Raw genomic sequence first — 21,814 nt, 5'->3', positions numbered from 1 at the left:
TTTGGACGGGCTGAGCTGGTAGGAGTGCAGCACGTGGTGGTAAAAATTGCAGAGTGCTCTCTTGGGTATAACCCTCCTGCTCTGTGAACCCAATGGTATGCATTAAAGTCTGTGGATTTTTAAACAGTATATAGTGCAAGAAGAATGTCGTGTAGGGCTTTAATCTGGGAATGTCTTGACTTGAAGACCTGGAAGCCTTTGGGGACTATCATGTAAAACAGATTCCTTTCACAATCTCGCTTCCGGTCTGGGTCTCTTGCTAAAAAAAAATGCATCGAATCAAATTTCTTCTGTAAACATCAAGTGCCCAGATTTCTTCAGAAGCATCCTAATTGTGTTAGCTGCTGCCTTTCTAGTACATGGACTGCCGTGCTTGCACTGTAGAAAAAAATATTTTGTGCATATCTTACAGTCTTGAATTCCAGAGCACGTCAGAGCTTCATTTGCACAACTTCTTTTGCTGTTGCTTTGTGGTGTATTTTTCTTTTCCTCTGGGTGGGTTCCCTAAAGCCGGCTCGGAGTCTGACTGTGGGCCACCCAACACGTGGCTTGCTGAGACTCCCTTCATGTTGTATAGCAAGGAAGACAGTCAGTAAAGGTTTTTGCTATTTGTGCTGTGTGGAAAATGAGTAAGTTTCAGCATGCAATTGCTTGCATTCATCCTTGCAAGACTCGGTTCTTCATTGCCATGGTGAATTGTACAGTCTGTGCTCAAGTTTGTATTCCTTGAAATAAATTGTTACGTGACGGCCTGTGCTGCAGCAGGATGTCCCAGCCCATGCCACACTTTGGTGGCAGCAGCAGCCTTGCAACTCGGCTCATCTAGCTCGCCAGTGAGCTGCCCAGCCTCAGCATGAGGACATTTGCTCCCTTTCTGAGGCTGCTGAGCACTGGCAGGCAGAGATGCAGACAGGCTGGGCAGCGAGGTGGCATAGGGAGGGTTGTATGTGTGTTACTGTATGAGCACGCGTTCAGCAGCAGCCCTGTGAAACATAATATGGAGCTGTCAGCAGCAGGCTTGGGCACCCGGCGGGGTGGGAAGGCAGCGCCGAGCTTGCGGCGTTTGCTCTGCTGAGCAGGCTGGTGAGGAGGCAGCCAATGGCCTGCGCCAGGGGTCTGCCTGCATTGCTTTTGATTTAGGAGTTTGTCTGTTGTTGAGCTGGCTTATATGTAGGCCAGGGGTATACAAGGGGAATGGGAAACCCATGTGGACTTTGATTTTTATCAGAAATTATAAAATGTTCGTCTTCTGGAGTCCAGCTTAAAACAAAACCCAGTCTGCTTTCCTGCACCTGTAACAAATAAATCATAGCCCTGCCTGCAAGGAAGTATGTTTGATAGGAGTCCAAAGGTTGGCTCACCGCTGCAGAGGGAGGCTCAGGCACTGGGAGGCAGAGGAATGCTGCAGGTGGTTGTGGTTCTCTTCAGCACAGTGCAGACCCGTTGCAGCTGCGTGGGCTGAAAACTTTGACTTCAAGCAGCAGCTGTCATTGCTCCCCTTGCTGGCAGTGCAGCATCTCTGGCAGGGCTGAGTTTCTCAGCCCACAGCTGTCATCTTCTGTGCTGTCCTCAAAGGATGCCACTGCTCTCAGCAGCATACCAGCTTCAGCAGGGGCTTGGACTAGATCATCTCCAGAGGTCCCTTCCAACCCTGACCATTCTGTGATTCTCTGTACCTAGGCTGCCCAAGCTGCTTTGACTCTGAAGTTTCTAAAATAATTTCTGGAGCTCAATTCAGATGATCCTGGTGGCAGAGGAGCGCTGAGGGCATGTGTGCGTGTTTTTTTTTCCAATAGTGGGCTTGACTTGTAGACTGTTAATTCAGTAGAGTATTGAGTGGACATCAACACTCCCTTACAGCCTTGTTGGATGACCTGAGGCTGGCTGGATCCTGTTCTGTGAAACTCTGTGAGTGTGGTAGTTTTGTGCATCTAGAGTGGTTGCTCTTCACTTGCAGACACAACCATGCTCACCAATGCTTCCTTTGGCAAGTTGTACCCCCTCTGAATTTACCATAAAATCTCCTCGCTTGGAGCAAGTAAAAGGAATGCCTTTAGAGTTGCAGCACCTTTAACATTCATATTCACAGCCATCTTCCTCACCTTTAGGTATTGTAGAATTGTTTAGGTTGGAAAAGACATTTAAGATCATCAAGTCCAACCATTAACCCAGCACAGCCAAGCTCGCTACTAAACCATGTCCCTAAGTGCCACATCTGCGCAGCTTTTAAATACCTCCCGAGATGGTGACTCCACCACCTCCCTGTTCCAAATCCAGAGGATGGTGAATCTATGAAGGATGGTTGCAAGTTCCAGTAAAGCTACAGTCTTCTATCAAGCATAAGTTTTTCTTGTTGCCTTCGCTCAGCTTCAGCAGATATCTGTATGGAAGACCAGAGCAAGGGAAAAGATGACTTGGCTATGTTGAGAAGGGATCAGTAGACAAGTTAATACAAAGGAATTCCCATTGGTGTTGCCAGTCTTTCTGTGATTATGCCTGTCTGTGTCATCGCAGCTGAATTACCTCTTCAGGGAGCCCCACCTTGGAGCAGAGGAAGTGCCTACAGACAGTTCCTTTTTTTTTTAAAAAAAAAAAAAGACACAGATGCAGATGTGGCTAAAAATGCAGTTTGCGTCAAACATCTGAGATGGAGTGGGTTCCCACGCTTCCTTTGTTTTTCTCGTGCTGTTTCTTAAGTTGCAGAAGTGCTGAGTGGCAAGAGGCAGCCTTTGTTGGAGAACCACTTCCCCTTGCTCTCCATGCCCTCAATGTTGTCACCTCTGTTGACAGTGTTAGAGCCCTTTTCGGTAAGTCATGGCCCTTGTTTTGCTCTGCGCTGGGTTTGTTTCTATTTTGAGTATCAGAGAAGCCTAGACTTGTCTGTGTGTGTGCTGCCAGCTGACCCTGTTAATACAAATGTCACTGTAGAGCAATCCTGAGTTATCCTTGCCTTTTCCATTTCCCTGTTGTTGTGGTGGCTTTTTGTTTATTGGCTTTGGAGTGGTTTGTGAGGGGTTTTTTATTAGTGACTGGTACTACTTTGCTTTACACAGCCCTGAGATCTGGCCTCTGTGTGAAGAGGCAGAAGGTGTCTTCATCACTCGCCTAGGAGGAAAGGCTTAAACTGGAAGCCAAACATCGCTCTCTTCTGTATAATTCATTAACACTGTTGGCACTTATTAAACCAGGTGCCTTAAAAAGTAAGCAAGGGAAATGGAGCTGTTTTTTATTGAAAAACAAACTACAGCAAAGGTGAAAGTTGGGTGCTTATCTAGGAAGGGATGCTGGAGGCATGTGATGCTCTTGTCTGGTGGTTTGATGGAGAAATGCTCTTGGGCTGCCAGACTGCACGGACTTCCAGCTGCGTACCCAGCCACACTTGCACCCTTGGCTGGGGGACTGATGCTGTATTAACCAGGATTTGTGGCCAGGTAAAGTGAGGGGGAGGCTGGCGCTGAGAGCTGGTCCCGGGGCCGGTGTGATGCTGTGCCTGGGCCTGCCTGTGAAGGAAGGGAAGCAGCCGGTTTGGGAAGGGGAGCAGAAGGAGGGAGGGAGGGAGGTGGCTTGAGGTGCTGAGAAAAACAGCAGGCTGCTTGGCCTGCCCTCCTGTAACTTTTTCCACACTAGGCACAGCAAGCTGCCATTGGAATTGCTGCTCTTGCAGGGTGAGTCCTAGCGTGCTGCAAGAGCTTGCTGTCATGTCCCCAGCTGCCCTCCCTCCACGGCCTCGGGAATGAGCTAAGAATTGACGCCTGCTATGCCACTCCTGCCAGCATCTGAATTTGGGGCTTTTTCTTGGTTTTGTGGTTTGCAGCCTATGGATTAAAGGAGGATGGTAGAGCTGAGCTGGCAGCAGATGAGATGTATGATGCAGAGATGGGCACTCTCCCCTGCAGCATGCTCCAGCTGCTCATGCTAGAGCAAAATGTCAGGGGGCTCTTGAGGAAGCAACTTGGCTTAAAACCACGGGAAAGGAGCTGGGCGCACAAGATTTTTTTAATTTTTTTTTTTCTCATTTCCTGGTAGACACCCTTCTGCAGTGTGTCTGATCCGCATCCTACGCCTCTTTAGCTGCTGGCTCTTCAGATGGGGCTGCCTTTCCCTGCACATGCGAGCGGCCTTTGGTAGAGCAGCTCCCAGCTGAAATCCCCGGCGCTTTAGCACAGATGACTGCGTCGACACTTCCCATTTTCAGGGCATGGGCTGCTGAATGCTCCCAGTTAGTTAACACCAGGGTTAACTTGTGTCATTCCTTACTGTCAGGCTTGCGTGCCTGCTTTCGGTCAGTGTTTCTGCTTTTCTTTTATTTGCTTTTGGTCTCACCGACCGCTGGAGGGCAAGGGTATGTCCTGCAGATGGGTTGGAAACTCGAAGCCCTTCCTGGGTGGTGCACAGTCCTGCCAGGCAGCTGCTTGTGTTTGCAAAGCTTGTGCTGGGTGGTGGTTGTGTCCCAAGAGATGCCCTTTAGGAAAACCTTGGTTTACTTAGGAGTTGGAAGCCTCCATGGTTACTGCACAGTGCTCTTGTGGGGAGCTCCCGCTGGAGCCGGGCTTGGCACTGAAATCCCAGCACAGCGTCCTGGTGCTGAGCTGTAGCTTGCTAACTCTGTTAAGATGCTGCTTCAGAGCACTTTTCTGTAGGGTTCTGGTTAATAAATACCTGAGGCTGACTGAGAAAGTGTGTTTGTATTTCTGTAAATCATATGGGTAGTGGACTTTTATCCAAAAGCCAAGTATCTTGAAATCTTCATTTCTCCTATCCCCGTTGCTTTTTAATCTCCCGCTTCTAAGGACGAGGGGGAACAGGACAGGATGCAACCTCCCTGCAGAGCCCGTGGTACTGCCTGCATGTGCCGCAGGCATGGCTAGTGAGGAGGTCCACTCCTCACCATGCTGACCCGTTCCTCTGTGTCGTGCAGGGGGATGCGGTGGAAGGACTTCGCCTGCTGAACCTTTCAGGCAACGGTGCCAGCTCTGTCAGCTGTGCTGCTTGGCAAGTGCACGATTAAGGGCTGGGCAGGACAGGACAGAGCCTGCTGTAAAGGACCTGCTTCGCTGAGTAAGAGCCGGCTGAAAAGTCATCCTCAGGCTCGCAATAACTTAAGTGTTTATTAGGATAAAACATTGCCAGAAGCTGTTCAGGTGCCTCTTTGCTTGCCTTGCTGTACTTCTAAAAGGGTTTTATCTGCTTTCTTTATGAAATAGTTTCTAAAGAAGACCACAGGGTTCCTTTCTGAGTATTTTATGTTGAGGACTGAGCATTTTTCATTGAAAACTGGTGGGTGGTGCAGACTCACCTACCTCTTGGCTGGTGGTGCAGGGCTGTGGCTGAGCAGCCCCTTGGGTGGGAGGCGTCGTTCAGGGAGGGGGTCATGGAGGTTGTAGCATGTAGGGGGTCAGTCTTTTCTCCCAAGTTACAAGCAACAGGACAAGAAGAAATGGCCTCAAGTTGCACCAGGGGAGGTTTAGTTTGGATATTAGCAAAAATTTCTTCACCAAAAGGACTGTCAGCACTGACACAGGCTGCCTGGGGAAGTGGTGGAGTCACCGTCCCAGCAGGTATTTAAAAGACATGTGGATGTGGCGCTTGGGCACATGGGTTAGTGGTGGGCTTGGCCGTGCTGGGTTGAACTCAGTGGTATTAAAGATCTTTTCCAACCTAAACAATTCTATGATTCATGTTATTGCATCGCTTTGGCATAGTCCATAAACCAGTAACGTTTTCTCTTTTGTGTCCTCAAAACAGTTTATTTGGTATTTGCGCTTGCAGTTTATGAGCAGAGCTGGGCAGGGTAACAGCTGGGAAGGCATCCACTGTTTGTTTGCCATCTGTAAGTTTTATGCAGTTCCCCAATTTTGTAGCATAATGAGAATTTGCTGTGAACCGTGCAGTGCTTTCCTCTTGCACGAAGAGCTCAGCTGCTGGGCAGCAAGTCGGGGAGCAGGGGAATCACTTCTGGTTTGTGCTGTTACTGCTGTGTAGAAACTGGGTCTTCTGAGGGGAAGAATGGTCTGTGCTGCTTGTGCAAAAGCCTTTACGTAGTTTTGATGATGTGCCTTGTACAAGTTCTGTAAAATATTTCCTGCCTGGGAGAAAAATCAGTACAATAGTAATTTCTGTAGGAGTTGTTTAAGCCTTCCGCTTATGTTGGGTCTCTTCCCAGTGAGCAATGAATTACAAATAGCACATCACTGGTGGCCTTAAGGTTGCTACTGCACTTCAGAGGTGAACAGGCCAAACATGAGAGAGAAGTGGTTTTTTTCCACAGCTGTAGTGCTGAGGAATGTGTAGATTTAATAACTCATAGGTATATCCCAAGTAAGTCTTCTCCAGAAGAAAGCCACTGTTGTAGTAAAGAGGGCTGCTGACGAGCCTGGTGTGCTGATAAAATACAACTCGGCTCTGTTACCTCTGCCAAGTTGGCTCCCTGTCTTCTGCTCTCCTGGACTCAACTTCTCCCCTAACCGCATTTAGTGTCTTTTAATACCCGGTCTGTTTCTAGGAGATGGTTTCAGAGAGCATTGACGCTGCAGTAGGCTCTGACAAACCAGATTTTATGAAGTATTTCAAAGCCCAGGTTGTACTTGGGAGCCATCGAGCTGTCAGCAGAGCAAAATCGGTAGTGGTGGGTAGCACAGCTCTGCAGATGCAGTGAGCGTAGTCCCACATTATGATGTTGTTTTGAGCCTCTTAATTGCCCTTTTTATGCACAACTTTTTCTGCTTTTTATGTTTCTGAAGCATCTCAGAGTGGGGCCTGTTGCTAGCATCCCACAGGAGGGATCTTCTCTCCTTATATATCGGAGGCGGTATCCAAAGGAGATCTTGCCCTCAAACATGATGCTTTTGGGAAAAATCATGGTAGAGACTATCCAGGCAGGATGGACCCAAATGGAGCAGCCAGCCATGGGTTGTACAGGGGATGTCAGGCCAGCAATGGCTTTTTTTAGGTGTCCCTGTAGTGCATCACAGGCACCAAAATCAGCATCTCCCAAAAGAATGGTGTTAAGCTTTGCTGGTGGTTGTTTTTACAGCTGTTTGGATTTTCCTACAAACTTCTTGCCTTTCCTCTCAAGATTTTCTTCATTACTTCAATCTCGGGGCCAGGGCTTGGTGGTGTGTGTTATGTGTGTGTTATCTGCACTTAACACTGCCCTGCCTGCTTGGCTCCCTGCTCTACAGGAACGATCAGCTGTTCCAACCCTTTGGATGGGAAATTACATTCTCCTTCCCTAGTCTTACCAAGTCAAATTTACAGTTTGTTGTTAACAGACCAAAGCAAGGCACTCCCGGGCCTTAGGAGAGGTGGCCTCCTGGAAGGATGCACCTAATGGGAATCTCTAGTTGTGCTCATGTTTCCTTTCCAGGTGGGGGGCTGAGAGCAGAGAGATAAGGGAAAGTGATGGAAGTGAGAAGATTTTTAACTTCCCAGCCCTCGAGCTACATGCTACTTTATCCACTAAAAATAGTTGCTAATTCAACCTTGTGGGGGAACCTCAGGCACAGGTTAAAGGATTGCTAATATTAGTTGTTGGCTTTGCTGATAAAATTAACTATGTGAAAATTGTCTGTGACTGCTGAATTCTTTCTCCTCCTGTGCAGCTCAACTGTTTGCCTCTGTGATGAGACTGTAAAGAGGAGAAGGAGAGAATGTCTTCTTAGGCTTTCTGTATCATTGTCTTGGCCTCTGAAGAGGCTCAACAAAGCGCAGCATGCTGTCTTGCCCCACTGCCCTTGTGGGTGCTAGTCTGAAAGCAGAAGTGTACTTCTTCAGGACATCAGGGCATTGCTGAATCAAAACATGTTCAAGCTGAGTGAGGGGGAAATATATTTTTCCCCCTTTAATTATTGTTCTTTATTTACTTACTTGTTAACGTTTATGGCTTCAGGATAGCTTGGTGTTTCTCTAATTCAAGCTTTAAGACTTAAACTATGTAGCTTGAGGGCTTTCAGAGCATCTACTTGTCACCAAAAGCTAGAAAAGCTCAATCAGAATTTTTTATGAGAAGGATCTGAGGAAACATCTGTGCTCAGTGTGCCTGATGAATTTAATACTACTATTTTTGTTTTGTTTTTAACTTTAGCATAGGTGAACATCTCTGATCCATTTTAATTTGGGATGAGTGATTTTCTTCCTTTTCAAAACTCTGGTTTTGTTGAAACATCCAGTGCATCTGGTTTAATTTTAGAAAACAGTCCTGGGATAAACTTTTGTCAGTAAGGTGGAGTGCTGAGCTTACAAAAGACAGTGCAGCCTAAACATTGGGGTGTGCTACAGGCTTGAAAGAGAAGGTCTTTCTGAGTGTGTGCATCTGCTTTGCTGGAGCTCAGAAAATCTGATTTATTTTTTTTTTATATCCCCACCAAGAAAATGGAGAGGTGCCCAGAAATGTGCTTGAGGTTAGGGGGAGATCCAACTTTAACATAAGCTTTTATAATTCTTGTACCTATAAAAATGTAGTTGGCAAAGCCTATTGCTAAAGCAGTCAACCTCAAATCATGAAACTAGCAGATCGCAGGCTCCTGCCATGCTGTGTCCTGGTTCTCGGTCACATTTGATTTCTCTGTGATGCTGTTGTCTTCAGTTGTGCTTAGGTGTATGCCTGCCTTTGAGTAGCTACTGAAACGTGTCCCTGGAGTAGGGGGGCAGGCAGCAGTTAGCCTTTGCTTATTCTGCAGAGCCAAAGTAGCTGCAAAGCTTGGTGACTTGGCATGTTCTACTGTTCACCTGCATTTTGTAACATGGAATTTCTTCAAATGTACGGCGGGGTTTTTTACTCTATTATTATTTCCCAGTCCTTGTCTCTTAAAGGAAGGGAATAAATAATTAAGTTGAGTATTTGTTTAAGCTGAGAAAGGAACTAAGAAGTTCCTAGTCTCTTGTTCAGTTGAGGAGGACAAGCCAACATCTTTTTCAAGGCACAGAGCTGCTGGGGTGCATGATGCCAGGGACTCTCCCATCCTGTCTTATCATATTCATCAACCATCCTGTTGACTGTAGAATTGTTTTGGGCTTTCTTCAAAGCCTGTATGACCATCTTATCAATTCTGAGAAAAGCAGGAACCCTTAACTATGCAACAGGATGGCTTAATTGCAAAATCTGTAGTGTGTCTTGCTTTTTCCATGAGCCACAGCATCTCTTAAGAAAACTACTGGAAGATGTGCTTAAAATATCAGCTGTTCTGCAGAACTTGAACTCTTTATTCCCCCTTGGCACAAACCTCTCTCCTCATGTGACTTCAGAAAGGGCAAAATCAAGACAGTAAGTGATGTCTGAATTTAAAAGCATTACGGTTTTGCTTTTAATGCATAAGTCTTTGAGAGTTAATTATCATACAATTCATAGACAGTAGTTTCATGATTTCTTAATCTGTTACATACACTAATTTTCTTTTGTCTGACTGCTGAAGGGAGACATTTGTTCCTGCAGGGCATCAGCTGTGTCTGAACCACAAAGCACAGGGTTAACAGGAGTCCGTAATTATAGAGATGTGTGGGCTTGCTGTATCAATCGCCATTTAGAAATGTGGATCTCTCATCTTGACTTTCAAACTGAAAATACAGCCATAGGTTAATCCCCTCTGCCTGCTCAGGTTCCACCTCTGCAGGCAGAGTGGCACCAGGCATGTGTTCTGCTTTTCAATGTTTCTTTCTCCATGTTGTTCCCAGTTATGCTCTGAATGTTTGCAGTACTTAGATGGGGGGTGGATTTCTTTACCAACAAAATAATCCAGTCTAAATGGCTTCCTTGCAAAAGAACAGAACATGCATTCAGTGCCTTGAACCCCTCTTGTTCCATTGCTTTTCTCCTTGTAAAGACAGTACGGAGTTTTCCTTACAGTTTGTCTCTCTCCTTACAGCATCAGCGAAAGCTTCCTCACTGTGAAAGGTGCAGCGCTCTTCCTGCCACGAGGGAATGGGTCATCTACTCCCAGGATCAGTCACAGGCGCAACAAGCATGCAGGTAATGTGTTGCATCCAACGGCTGAGGCTTGTCTGCTCATTCTTTGTTTCCAAGCGCAGCTTTCTTGAGTCCATTCTCACCAGATGACACACATTTCTGTTTGCACCAGGTGTGCATTAAAGCTAGACCTGCCAGGCTCAAGACTGCAATATTTAATGCTGATAGAAAAAAAGGGTTTCAGTACTCTCTTGATTATCCTGCGCAATCAAACAAGCGAGTGACATCAGGGCAGTAATCATGACATAACAGAGAATTGAGAACAACTGCCTCCAAATATCCTCCTACAATCTTTGTTGAGAGAAGGGCTGGAGGATTGCCATCAAAACCTTCATGCATTGCACTGGGAAACTTGAGGTTATGATAAGGGATGAGTAATTGTTCTTCCTGATCTGAAAGTAACCAGTTACGGTGGAAGAAAGGGAGGAGACTTACCTCTACGTGGTGGAGGAGAAACATCTGAGCAGAGTCAGTGTGACGTTTCAGACGCATGAGCAGAGTGAGTAATACAGAGCCAGTCATAATTCCACCCCCTTTATTTGCTGAAAGTTTGATTTGTGGTTTTGCTTAGAGCCTTTGTTTGAAAAGTCAGCCTGAATAATGAAACTCAAACATTTCAGGGTAGGTTGTTTTTCATATGGTGCTTATTCACTGATGGTGTTTTACGGGGATCAGATAGTGTGGGGGGTTTTCCCTTCCATTAAACAATCAACAGGAAAAAAACAAACATTGGGACCTTCAGACTTTTGTGTATGGGACAGAGACAGATACATAGAGGCTGGCCAAAAAAGAGACCACGAAAAGGTGATTTGGTTTGGTGATTTCTTTGTACTTTGATAACATCAGGCTGTCATTCAGCAATCCATCCAGCAGAGTTACCAACCTGATGACTGGGCCACCTCAAAATCTGTTTACAAACATCTTTATAGAAAGAGTTGAAGTCTGAAAGCAGTTAATTACATACTTCCACTCAGACATAGCACAAGCACTACCCAAATTGCTTTGAGTGAGATACATTAATTACCAGTTGTCAAAACAAATTCTTCTGAAACTTAATTTAAAGCTGGCCTTTCTGGATGAGACTGAAGGGAAATTGTCTTTAGTGTGAAAGTAGAGTCGGCAGTCTTTGAGAAGTTTATGTATTTTGACCTGTCTTGGTTTTAGATCTCTCGAAAGTCCTGTGCGTTACTGAAGCCCAGTCTCCACCTGGCAGTCGCTGTCTTGGCTTTACCTTGCAGAGACCTGCTGGATGGCTTTTGTGAGCCTGCGCAATGCAGCGCAAACAACTTTTGAGTCTCTCTTGTTGCTTCATCTACTTGCTGTGGTTGCCTTGCTTGAGATCTGGAGACCTTGGTGGAAAATAGTCACTCCTCTAATCATCCCAGAGTTTTTAGAAGCCAGGTTGCCAAGAAAGCAAATCCGGTGTGTTGTAATTGCTTCCAGCAAGACGTTTTGTTCTGAAGAGGCTGGTTTGCCTAAGGGATGGGATTTTTCTGTTCTTGGAAGACTTTTTAAATTCCTGTCTCTTCGGCTTATGGGGTGAGGTTTAATGAAGCATCAGTACTTGTTCTTTCCTCAGTTTCCCTGCTTGTCAAGTGGTGTGAATGGTGTAGTATGTTTTTTATGGTGCTTGGAGATCTCACTGAAGAGAGGGTCCTTTGTATGAGATTGTGCACCATCTTATTTTTATTGTGAACTTTTCTAACGTACAGTATACGCCAGCAGACCAAGCCACCAAGGGATCAGTGTGTCACCTTCCTGAGCAAAACATCTGTGCCACCAAAATTAAAACAGTGATGTAGAGTGGCTCTGAGAGGTGAACCAGCCTTTGGCAGTGAGCTCACAGAGTGTGTGGCAACTGTCTCCTTTCTTGGACTCTGATAATCCCTGCTCAACTTTCATTCCCATGTGTGTGTTGTGACTTATCTCTGGCACACAAAATTAGAATGGGGTTAGAGAGCGGACATAACTTTCCAGTATGAGATTGCTGCCTATGGATGCAATAGTGTTTCAAGTGGCTACACGAGCATTTTCTAGGAAGGCTGGCTAACCTTCCTGACCTGCCTTTCCAATTCACTGGTGGTGCTAGAATCCTGCTTAAAGAGTAAATGCGTGACAGGCAATAATTAATGCTTGCACCCATTCCCATTTCTTTAATCGTATCATCTTCAGCAATGAAAATCACAAGTTGGCAGATTGACTAGATATGGTACCAGCTGTCCACAGTCCTCTTGCTGGGCGGTCCTGTGCCACCTGGCAAGCGGGCTGTGTGCCCTAGGATGGTGGGCTTGCTTTTGCACTCCAGCAACGCTGGAGGTGGCCAGAAGAGGATGTAACTTCCCCGGGGCTGTTGCCATCGCTGGGATACTGTAAATCACTCTTAACTCCCACCCTAGCTGATGCTTTGCACCTAGCCTGCCAGCTCAAGGAAACAAAAGCATTGCTGGACAATGTGATAGGAAGCTGCAGTCATGCCATGAATGCCAGCAAAGCCGACGGCTCTTCATAGGACAGGATGTGGTATCTTTGTGCTGATTCTGGCATGTTAAAACCTTTCCTTTGCTTTTCCTTAATCCAGGAAGCTTACAAAATGCCTTGTGTGTTTGGGGCTGAAAATGCTGCAGTTGATTAAAGCTGGCCAAGGAAGCGATACTTCACTTTGCAGCTCTGGAGCTCCCAAGGCTGGCAGGGCAGGCTGGGGATCAGAGAGGGGTGCAGTGAGCTTCCTGAGGATGAGGGATAGTGGAGCTCCTTGACACCAAGCCTTGCAGAAAGGGTTGTCTTAGAAACTTCCTCTCTTTTTAAAAGATTGACATAATTCAGTAGTCCTGGTGGTGTTTTTTAAATTCTGGAAATTTCAGCTCTTAAACTGGTTCCTGATGCTGAATTACTGGCAGCAGTAGGTGGGAACTGTTACCTGTTGGGGAGGGAAAAACTGAGGTGAAGCACCTTTTGTTTCAGGCTGCCTCAGGCATGTGAATGCCTCCTCAGTCAAATACTTGCTGGACTCTTCCAGGCTGCAGGCAGGAGGTGCCAGCTGAAGCAGAGGCACCTTTGTCTGTTGGGTCAACAGTTCTCAGCACTTCCCACCGTGCTAGCAGCTGAAACTGGCTGGAAGTGAGCAGCACTGCCAGGATTTTGCACTGCTGTCGACATGGGGAAATCCTGTCTCCCACCGCATCCCTGGGAGGACAGGCATCCGATGGATGAGCTGGCCAGGCCTTTCCTGTGTTACCTATCTCCCTACCTAACTGCTGTTCAGGGAGGCACATGCCAACCGCTTCAGCACTGGGAACAATGTGCCGGGGCAGGAAGCAGCTTCAGGTGCTCATCGCTGCTGGTACTTTGTATGTGACTTCCTTAGCACCCCAGAGTGCTTCAGTTTTTCCCACCCCCAGTTCAAAATTCAACCCCAAGGCATTAACTCCTTTGCCATATGCTGAAATGTGTTTCAAGGGGGAAGGAAGAGGAGAGCAGGTAATGGCGTGTCCTGCGTAGCCCACTCCCCACCAGCTTGCCTCCATCCCATCGGGTGAGGGGCTGCCACAGCCCTTCAGCCCTGCTGTTCCACCAGCTGTAAAAATCATACAGCAACTAGGTACCATGCTCTTGCTGGGCAGCATTTCCTTTCTTCCCCTTCCCTTTTGTGGCACTTCTGGATGCTGTTCTGTGTCCAAGGTTTCCTTATTTCTGAGAGTCCATGAAATATCATGGATTCTAGCACCACTGATGGATTGGAAAGGGAGGTCAGGAAGGTTAGTCAGCCCTCCTAGGAGGTGGTCTCGTAGCCACTTGTGCCGAATACTTGCTTCGGCATTCGCCCTCCTCCCTGCAGTGTTGCCAAAACTCAGCTTCCCGTCTGGGGGGGAGCGGGAGAGGGTGGGAGAGTAAAGGTTCCTCTGCTTGCCAGCCTGTGCCACCCACCTGGCAGCCTTGCAATCTCCTTTCTGGGAATGCAGATTAATTTTCCAAGTAACGATTGAAAAAACAGCCCCATTGCTGGAGGAGTTACTGCTTACTAACACTCAGAAGGTGATGTGCTTGCTCAGCAGAGAAACTTTTGGCTCTCTACGGGCCAGGGGAGTAGTGCTGAGCAGTCCAGAAAGGCATCTCACTTGTCTTTCAAATAGTTGGTGCTTTAGGAACCAGGGGCACTCGGCTCTGTTTAAGAAGACTTCAAAGTTACTATGAGACTATGGTATTATTTTCTTCTTTTTTTTTCTCTCAGTTTTCCTCAGCCTCACCAGTAGAAGTGTAGCAAGCATTTTCTAGGAAAGATTGTAGATGTTTGATTTTTCACGTAGTTTTGCATTTAAGTTGTGTAAAAGAAATGGCAGATTTCTGATTTGGAGCATGTGGTAGAATGAGATGTTGAACCATGAGGTGGGGTCCATTTCTACCTAGTTTGCCTTGCCGTGGAAAGGAACACAGTACTGAAATTCTTTTTATGTCTGCTAAAAAGATAACAGGATTTGGCAGGACAGAGCACGGTAAGATGGCAACAGGTGAGCGCATGGAGCAAAGAGCAGTGCTGACAAAGAGATGGAGCTTTGTCATCTCTGAGTGGGTGGAAGTGACAGCACTTGCGGTGACGTGTCAGGTTTCTTGGTGGACATTTGCTCTGGCTGGACAGCCAGGAACTTGCATGTGATTAAAACTATTTTTGTGTGTTCACCTTTTCCTCTTGCCTGCAGGGGATCTCCAGCAGCACCTGCAGGCCATGTTCATACTGCTCCGCCCAGAAGACAACATCAGACTGGTAAGCTGGCTGGTTTTGCTTATCTGCTGTTAACAAATATAAAGGTTAAGCTCCACTTGACAAATACACCTGCATAACTCGTGAAAGCAGTGGTGTACGTGTGTTTGAGTGGTTTCATCAGCGGGTTTGGGGAGTCTTCTTTGCAACCACAAAGGTGGAAAAGCAGCTAATTATGAAAGGCGTGCTTATTTGGTTGTTCGGTGAGAGAAGTTGTATGGCTGGAAGAGTGCATTTGAACCAAATACTGAGTACGTATGCTCTGGAAAAGTAGTGTAACAATTGTCGGACAAGCTGGGTAAATTAGCTTGATGTCCTATTTAAATCAAGAGTAGGTGACTTACGTCTGACCAGTGTGAACACCTGCCCTTCCACATCAGTTGTGTTCCTCACTACTCTCCTAACTTGTTGCATCCCAAAAGGCCATGGCTTATCAGGAAGGAGCATGTAGGATCCCTGTGTACCTATGCACCTATATTGAACCTTTTCTTTCTGCTTTCTGGATTGTTGCCTCCTATAATGATGTGATGAAAATTAGACATTGCTGTTTATAGCATTGATATGCAGTCCTAAAGACCTCTAGAAGCCAAAGAAGAGCAGTGAGGAATTTGTTTAGGACATGTTGAAGTGCTCTACAAGGTCAGGCATGAGTGTATCTGCACCTCTCACCACTTAGCCTGAAGTTTCTTTCCTGTGTTGTCTTGGTGGATCTTAGCAACGTATGCCCAAAGTAGGACTGCCAGCATCAGAGGTGTTATTCTGGCACCTCTTGTTTGATGAATCCTCCTGAGCTGTGCTGGAGCTGGACTGATGGTATGAGTAATGCTAGGAAACAGTCAAGATTACTATGGAATGCTTTAACTTTAAAAATGACCAGCGAAAATAACATGCCGTAAGCAAACTGAAGGACCTACTCCTAAACTTTGTCAGGCACGCCTTGCTGTCACTAAAATTTCAGTGAAAGTGATGGGAATGGGGGTTCTCAGTGTTTTTCAGAATCTGAGCCAGGGTTAGAACATTGGAAGCTATTGAACAAGTCATTGTTCGGCAATATCACTGGCTACATTGTGTGATTTGGGACAAATTAGCCTTAACAGCTGAATAAGGACTTTGTGGGCTGAGACATAAACCCTTTTGTTTGGAGCTACATTTGGAATGCTGAAATCTTGCATGAGGTTAAGTTCGATAGTCTACTTGAATTTAATTGATTCTTGACGAACGAAGAGTGTGCAGAGCTGCAATAGACTCTCATGGAATAATAGATACAAACGAGATTTGAAATATAAACAGTACTGAGAGAAATGCATTCTCTTCTTGTGTTGGCTGCTGTCATTCGGAGGGCATACTTCACAGCTCAGAGGGCAGCAGAGGAATCTAATCTTCTATAAACCTACACTTAACATTTGGAACAACTCTTGTTTCTGTTGGAGCTATTGGCAGAGTTTTTTAGCCTTCCATGAGAGCAGGATTAGAGCAATGGTACCAGTGTAAGATCAGTAGGAAGGAGGAAAATGAGTGAAGAGTACAAACTGATTGAACCTATTCCTGTTGCTCAGCAGGGTGGGGACTTGTTCACTTATACGTGTTCAGTAATAAAAGAAGACTTCAGGAAGCTGGGCACTTTTTTTTGTCATCAAATCAAATATCCCAATGAGAAGTGTGTATGAAACACCTACTATCATGTAGCAAGAAAAAGATGAAAGGTCACTATGGACTTACTTCTTGGAATGTGCTGTTCATAAGGGCTGGCAAGATACCACATCACACTTCTGATGAAACAGAATGCAGCAGAAGATAAAGTTGGCTTATGTTTAGGTGAGCCTAAAACTAAGAAAAATGTTGCTGGCCCTGAAAGGACTACAGGGAAAGACTTGCTCATGAACAGACTATAAATAACCTTCCTACACTGAGGAGAAAGCTAGGTCTGTGTAGATGAGCAGTTGAGGCAGAACCTTCCATCTCATCACAGTCCCTGAAGCTAGGCCATCCTCCCTAGGTGGACTGGGATTTCAAATACCTTCATTTAAAAGCTATCAGACCACTTATGTGGTGTCCTCCTGCTGTCAGGTGAGCGTATGAACTAGTGCTTAATGAAAAAGTGAGAGACCAATTTGTGATTTGATGGGCATGTTGGAGCTCTAATAGTAACTTCTGAGATTGGCTGGTTTACAGTGTCAAGTTTGCTCGTTTATTATTCTAGCGAATTTTGCAAAACACATTATCTGCTCCAGTCATGGTTCTTTGCTTTGTGGTAAGTGTAGAATCTAGAAAGCCACAGTAAGCCATGCCCTGTTTCTCTTAATTGGCCCTCTGAAAATCCCACCCCACTGACCTGAAGCTACGTGACCTTTGGTCGCTGTTTGTCTAGCCATGTTCTAAAGGGTCTTGCGTTAAGACCACACTTCCCCTTACCGCTAGCCAAATTGGTTTAGCAAAGTAAGTTAGATTATGGTAATCCTCTTGCTGCTGGACTGTCCTCAGGAGAAGCGGAACAGAACTGGTGTGCGGACGCCCCAGACACAGGGCAGCTGTTGTCTGCCTGCCCCCATTTTAGGCAAGTCTGTGCTTCTGTTTGAGGTTTTGTTTCTGATGTAGATAATGACTTTAACCACCAAGACCTTGGTGACTGCTTGCTCTTCTAGGTTGAAGAGCACCCTTTCTGTTTTGCTACAAGTGTTAGTTGTAGAAACAGCCGCCTTTGGCAGAATTCACACCTTGAAGGACTGACCACTTTGATCCTTCATGTTCCCAAAGGAATTCCAGTGACTCAAGGAACAAGAAGGAAAATAAGGCTGGTTTTAGCATGACTTATCCTAAAAAGATGGGGTGGGGCACAGTCTTTCGCTGTACGGAGCACATCTGTCTGCTGGCATCAGCATTTGGGTAGTTTCTGTTAGTCTTCGGTCCCGTTGGACGTATCTAGAAGACGCAGTCAACAGTCTCCTGCCTGCACTTGCTGTTCTGCCCCATCACTAGAGCTCCTGCTCCCTGCAACGCCACTGGGAAGCTTTCCCTGCTGCGCTCAGCATAGTCTCCTGCGATAGAGCACCCCGGTGAAATAGCACGCTCCGTTTCAGCTGCCATGTGCTGTTTTAACCTTTGGTGTAGACTGCCACGTCTTGTGGCCGAGACTTACTGGCTAGCAGACAGGTGAGGTGCGAGAAGGGGTTTCCTCTAAGCTGGTGCCGTGCTGGTCTCAAGACCAGGTTAGAAAGAACTAAAGGAACATATTAGGAAAAGCAGCCTACTCCTGAGAGATCCCACCCAACAGGTGTTTGGTGAGCTTTTTTTTTTTTTTTGTAAGGATAAAATGACTGTTTAAACTGTCGTGAACTCCGGTGGGCCACCAAGAAATCTATGCAAGCAGTGGCTGGGGGGGCACTGCTGGTGTTTGAGGAATTCAGGTTCAGTTTGGAAATGATGTCAAACACTGCTTGGAACTTCAGCTGTTGGGTCACGAGGAATTCTACAGTTAGGTCCCGTCGCAGCAGGCAGGTGTCTGTCCGCAGCAGCGGGCAAGGCTGGGCTGTGGCGGCTCCTCCTCGCCCATGTGTGCTCTCTGCAGGCCCTGCTCAAAGTTCAAGAAGCAGTTTAGCTGTGGTAAACACAGAGGCCAGACAGCGTCTCAGGGTCGGATTAGGCCGTCCAAAGTTAAGGTTCAGTATACATAATTAAGACACTGCCTTTCTAGGGATGTCCTAGTTTCTCTAGTTGGGATCGTGTGATGAAAACAACTGCACATGGCTTAGAACAGAGTCCAAAAAGCACTGCAAGTAAAGGCTGCCTGCTGCAGATGTTCATAGGCAAAACTTGCAATGCTGGGCTCCCTTCACTGTGCTCCTCGCTAACCAGCAGTCTGGCTGTAAGAAGACTTGCTGGAGTTGCTTCAGTTCTTACTTCCTCGTGGCTTCTGGAGGAGCATTATGTTTCACTGTAGCCTTTCAGGAGCTTTAGTGTTGGCCTGACATTCACAACTTAGCTGCACAGCTGCTTTCTGAATGCTGTCAGTAGTATCTGATTTGAGGGAGCCTGGGATGAAGTTTAGGCATCCTCCAGTCTTGCCAGAGCTCACTTTTGGCACGAGGGTACATGCAGTTGTGGTAGGAGCAGTAAGGCACTATGACACTCACCATTTCTGGGAAGTCTGAATCCAGCTGGGGGTACAGCTCAGTAACAGGGGCCAGATGTAAGGCAGTAAGGTTGCTTCTGCACTGGAGAAGTTGCTAGAAGAATTCAAAGGACCAGCAGGAAACCACATGTGAATTAGATTCTAGTTGTCCGTCCCGCTGCCTGGGAAGGTGGTGGAAGGAGTCTCATTGGAGCTGTTGTAGCCCACAGTAGTTTAAAGGAGAGCCCTAGCTCTTTAGACAAAGCCCTCTGAGAAGTGAGAGTACATTCAAGACCCGTCTGTCTCGTTGAATGCATAACGCTCCATGAAGCTGTCCAGACTGGGACCAGTCAGAGGACTTGGCAGCCAGCCTCCTAGGCTGCTCTTTAAACGCAGCCTTGGTGGGACAGCACAGGCCTGCAGCAAGGTGTGCAGAAGGCACCAGGAACATCCTAGCGTTTGGGGAAAGCATTATGTGAGTACGTTGCTTCTCCCTCTTCTGCTGGTTACCCAGCTGAGAAGTATGGGTCATTCGTACTAGTGCAAACTGCATCACTGCTTCTGCGCCTGTCACTCAGCATGAAAAAGTGGCTTGTAAAGGTAACGATGTGTGTTTTGCTGGCTGCGCTGCTGATCTCTCCCATTCCTTTCTTCAGGCTGTAAGACTGGAAAGTACCTACCAGAACCGCACTAGATACATGGTGGTAGTGTCCACCAACGGCAGACAAGACACCGAAGAGAGCATTGTCCTAGGAATGGATTTCTCTTCCAATGACAGGTACTCACAGTGTCCAGGTTGGGGGAGTCCTTGTGTTCACCCATATATCGAGTCAAGTGTAGGAAATATCACTGTCTGGTGTCCGTGCTTTCTGGGGATAGACTGCTTCAGATTTTCCAGCCTAACACCTTCCTTGAGATCCAGAATTCCCCTTTTATTTCTTGAAAGGAGGTGGCACATGGGAAGGCAACAGTGCAGGTGTGCAGGTCAGTGTTTCCTTCATTCCTCTGAGCCTCAGGCTTGTGTGAGGACGTTAAGTGCCTTTAAGTGTCTCTGAATGGCGAGGTCCCCAAGCGCTGCACAGGGACAGCTTGCATGCAAAGAAAGAAGCTGCAATTAAAGAAGCTGGACATCAGGGTTCAGGAGAGCAGCTAATAAGAAAGTGACTGTCAGGCAGCCCTTTGCCAAGGTCATGACACAGAGGGCCTGATGGGCATGTCGGGGTTGCTGATGGCAAATCTAACACAACGTGTGCTCTCTCCAGGCATCAGTGTGTCATCAGGGTTTAGTGCTTTTGCTTTGTTCATTGAAATTGCTGCTAACCTCTCCAAAAGGTTGCAGAACGGGGCTGGGAAGCAGCGGTGGCTGCTGGAGTGACTGTAAGCCAGGAGGCAGCACCCCAGCAGCTTCAGGGGCAGAAGCTTCACATCTAGAAGGGGACACTGGGTGCTTTAGGGAGGGCATGTAGGCACATGACTCTCCTAAGAAAAAGAGTTGTAAATAAACTTTGGCCTATATGGGGAAAGAATCACCTAGATAATCAAATTATTTTGAAAGGTTTTGTACATGTGCTTACTTCTAGCACAGCTTTGTATGTGTTGTCAGCAAGGAATGAGCCTTGCTTTTGACCCTAGTTGAAAGAAATTACTTTCAGGTAGTTGGCAGGGTCACTAGAAAATACTTTTGAACTGTTTGGCTAAGAAATTGCCTTCCATACAGCCTGCTGATCACAACAGTCACTGTGCTTAATTTCAGGCAGCTTGGTTTGGATGCTTAGCTCAAGTGATGCCTGCTAAAAAGAGGGACCAGCATGATGCTGCCACTGGCTCCTGGCTCCCTTCCTGTGCATGTATGCACAGCTGTAGCTCAGAGATGCTCTTGTGGTAGGGTAAGAATAACTTGTCCTTACACAGGTTGCTGTGAGCTTGGAACTTGCTGTTGGCTGTGATATCCCAGCACAGCCACCTTTGATAACTGAGAGCTCACTGGTATTCAGTCTCTAATAACATAGCGGGGTCGTTTTAGCTTTCTGCTAGAGTTACTGAGGTTCTGGATGGTCAGTCTGATACACCCTCCCCTACCCCACTTGGTATTTATAACTCAATGTAGACTTGTTGCTATGGTCTCTGATAAGTGCTTGCTGAACAGTATCACTAAAAATACCCTGGGCACCTTGGGAAGCCTTTTAAAAACACATCTTTCCATGAGCTCATCTCATGTTGTCAACAGAAATAGCTGCATGCCACAGTGTCTCCTTGTGCTGGGCACCAGTCACTCCGAAGCATGTGCGTTTACAGGGCTTCGTGTCTGCTGACCGTCTGAAGCCTGGAGTCTCACTCTTTTCCCCCACTCCTCAGGAGCCGCACAGGCTGCTGCAGGTGGTACGGCTTGTGAAAATCTGAGAGCAGCTTCCTGCAAAGCATGAGAGCAGGAGACAATTGAATCCAGTTCTTCTGCAAGATGCTGCTTTGATTATGGACCAATTTTACAGCTTTATGAGATTCAACTTTTTTATTTGACAACCTGGTGCAGGTTGTGTTGGGGTTCCCCCACCCCTGCCTTTTTTTCCATTGCTTGACTTCTGCTTTTAACTTGGCTTCTTGCTCAGCCTTACAGAAAGCAGGTGACTGTGAGGGCAAAGAGGTCAAAGCAGCTGAGAGAGGAGTGGGATTGCCAAGACGTGTCTTGTCTCGGCTGGCCGTTGTGCTCATCCTCAAGGTGTGGGAGGGCAAAGAAGGGGCCAGTGTCAACAACGGGTGATAGGCTGTGATTGCTAACCTATCACGCTGCCAGTCACCCTGCTATTACACTACACTGATCCCGGTTCCCAGCAGCTGTGGCTGAGGGACAAACAAGAAAACAAAGCTGTGGATTGCAAAATCAGAGCTAGAACCAAACCACTTGAGCCTGAGAGGTACTAATCTGTAAAGAAAGCCTTGAGCTGACTGAAGACTGTGAGCCCCCTTTGACCTTCCGCACAAAGCCTGCTGC

The 21,814-nt window shown here is 46.7% G+C and overlaps 1 protein-coding gene across 7 annotated transcripts in view; it reads left to right on the top strand.

Annotated features, from left to right (window-relative positions):
- Positions 1-21,814, top strand: part of SSH2 (slingshot protein phosphatase 2) — a 103,942-nt gene that overhangs the window by 57,681 nt on the left and 24,447 nt on the right. For all 7 annotated transcript variants that reach the window (XM_080382473.1, XM_080382477.1, XM_080382478.1 and 4 more), the window contains 3 exons: positions 9,861-9,964; positions 14,656-14,720; positions 19,482-19,603. In XM_080382473.1, the coding sequence (XP_080238599.1) occupies positions 9,861-9,964; positions 14,656-14,720; positions 19,482-19,603 (291 nt within the window). The remainder of the gene's footprint in view (positions 1-9,860; positions 9,965-14,655; positions 14,721-19,481; positions 19,604-21,814) is intronic.

The sequence above is a fragment of the Falco punctatus genome (genome assembly GCF_963210335.1).
Source record: "Falco punctatus genome assembly, chromosome: 1".
Taxonomy (NCBI): Eukaryota; Metazoa; Chordata; class Aves; order Falconiformes; family Falconidae; genus Falco; species Falco punctatus.
This window is presented reverse-complemented; position numbering and strand designations above follow the sequence as displayed.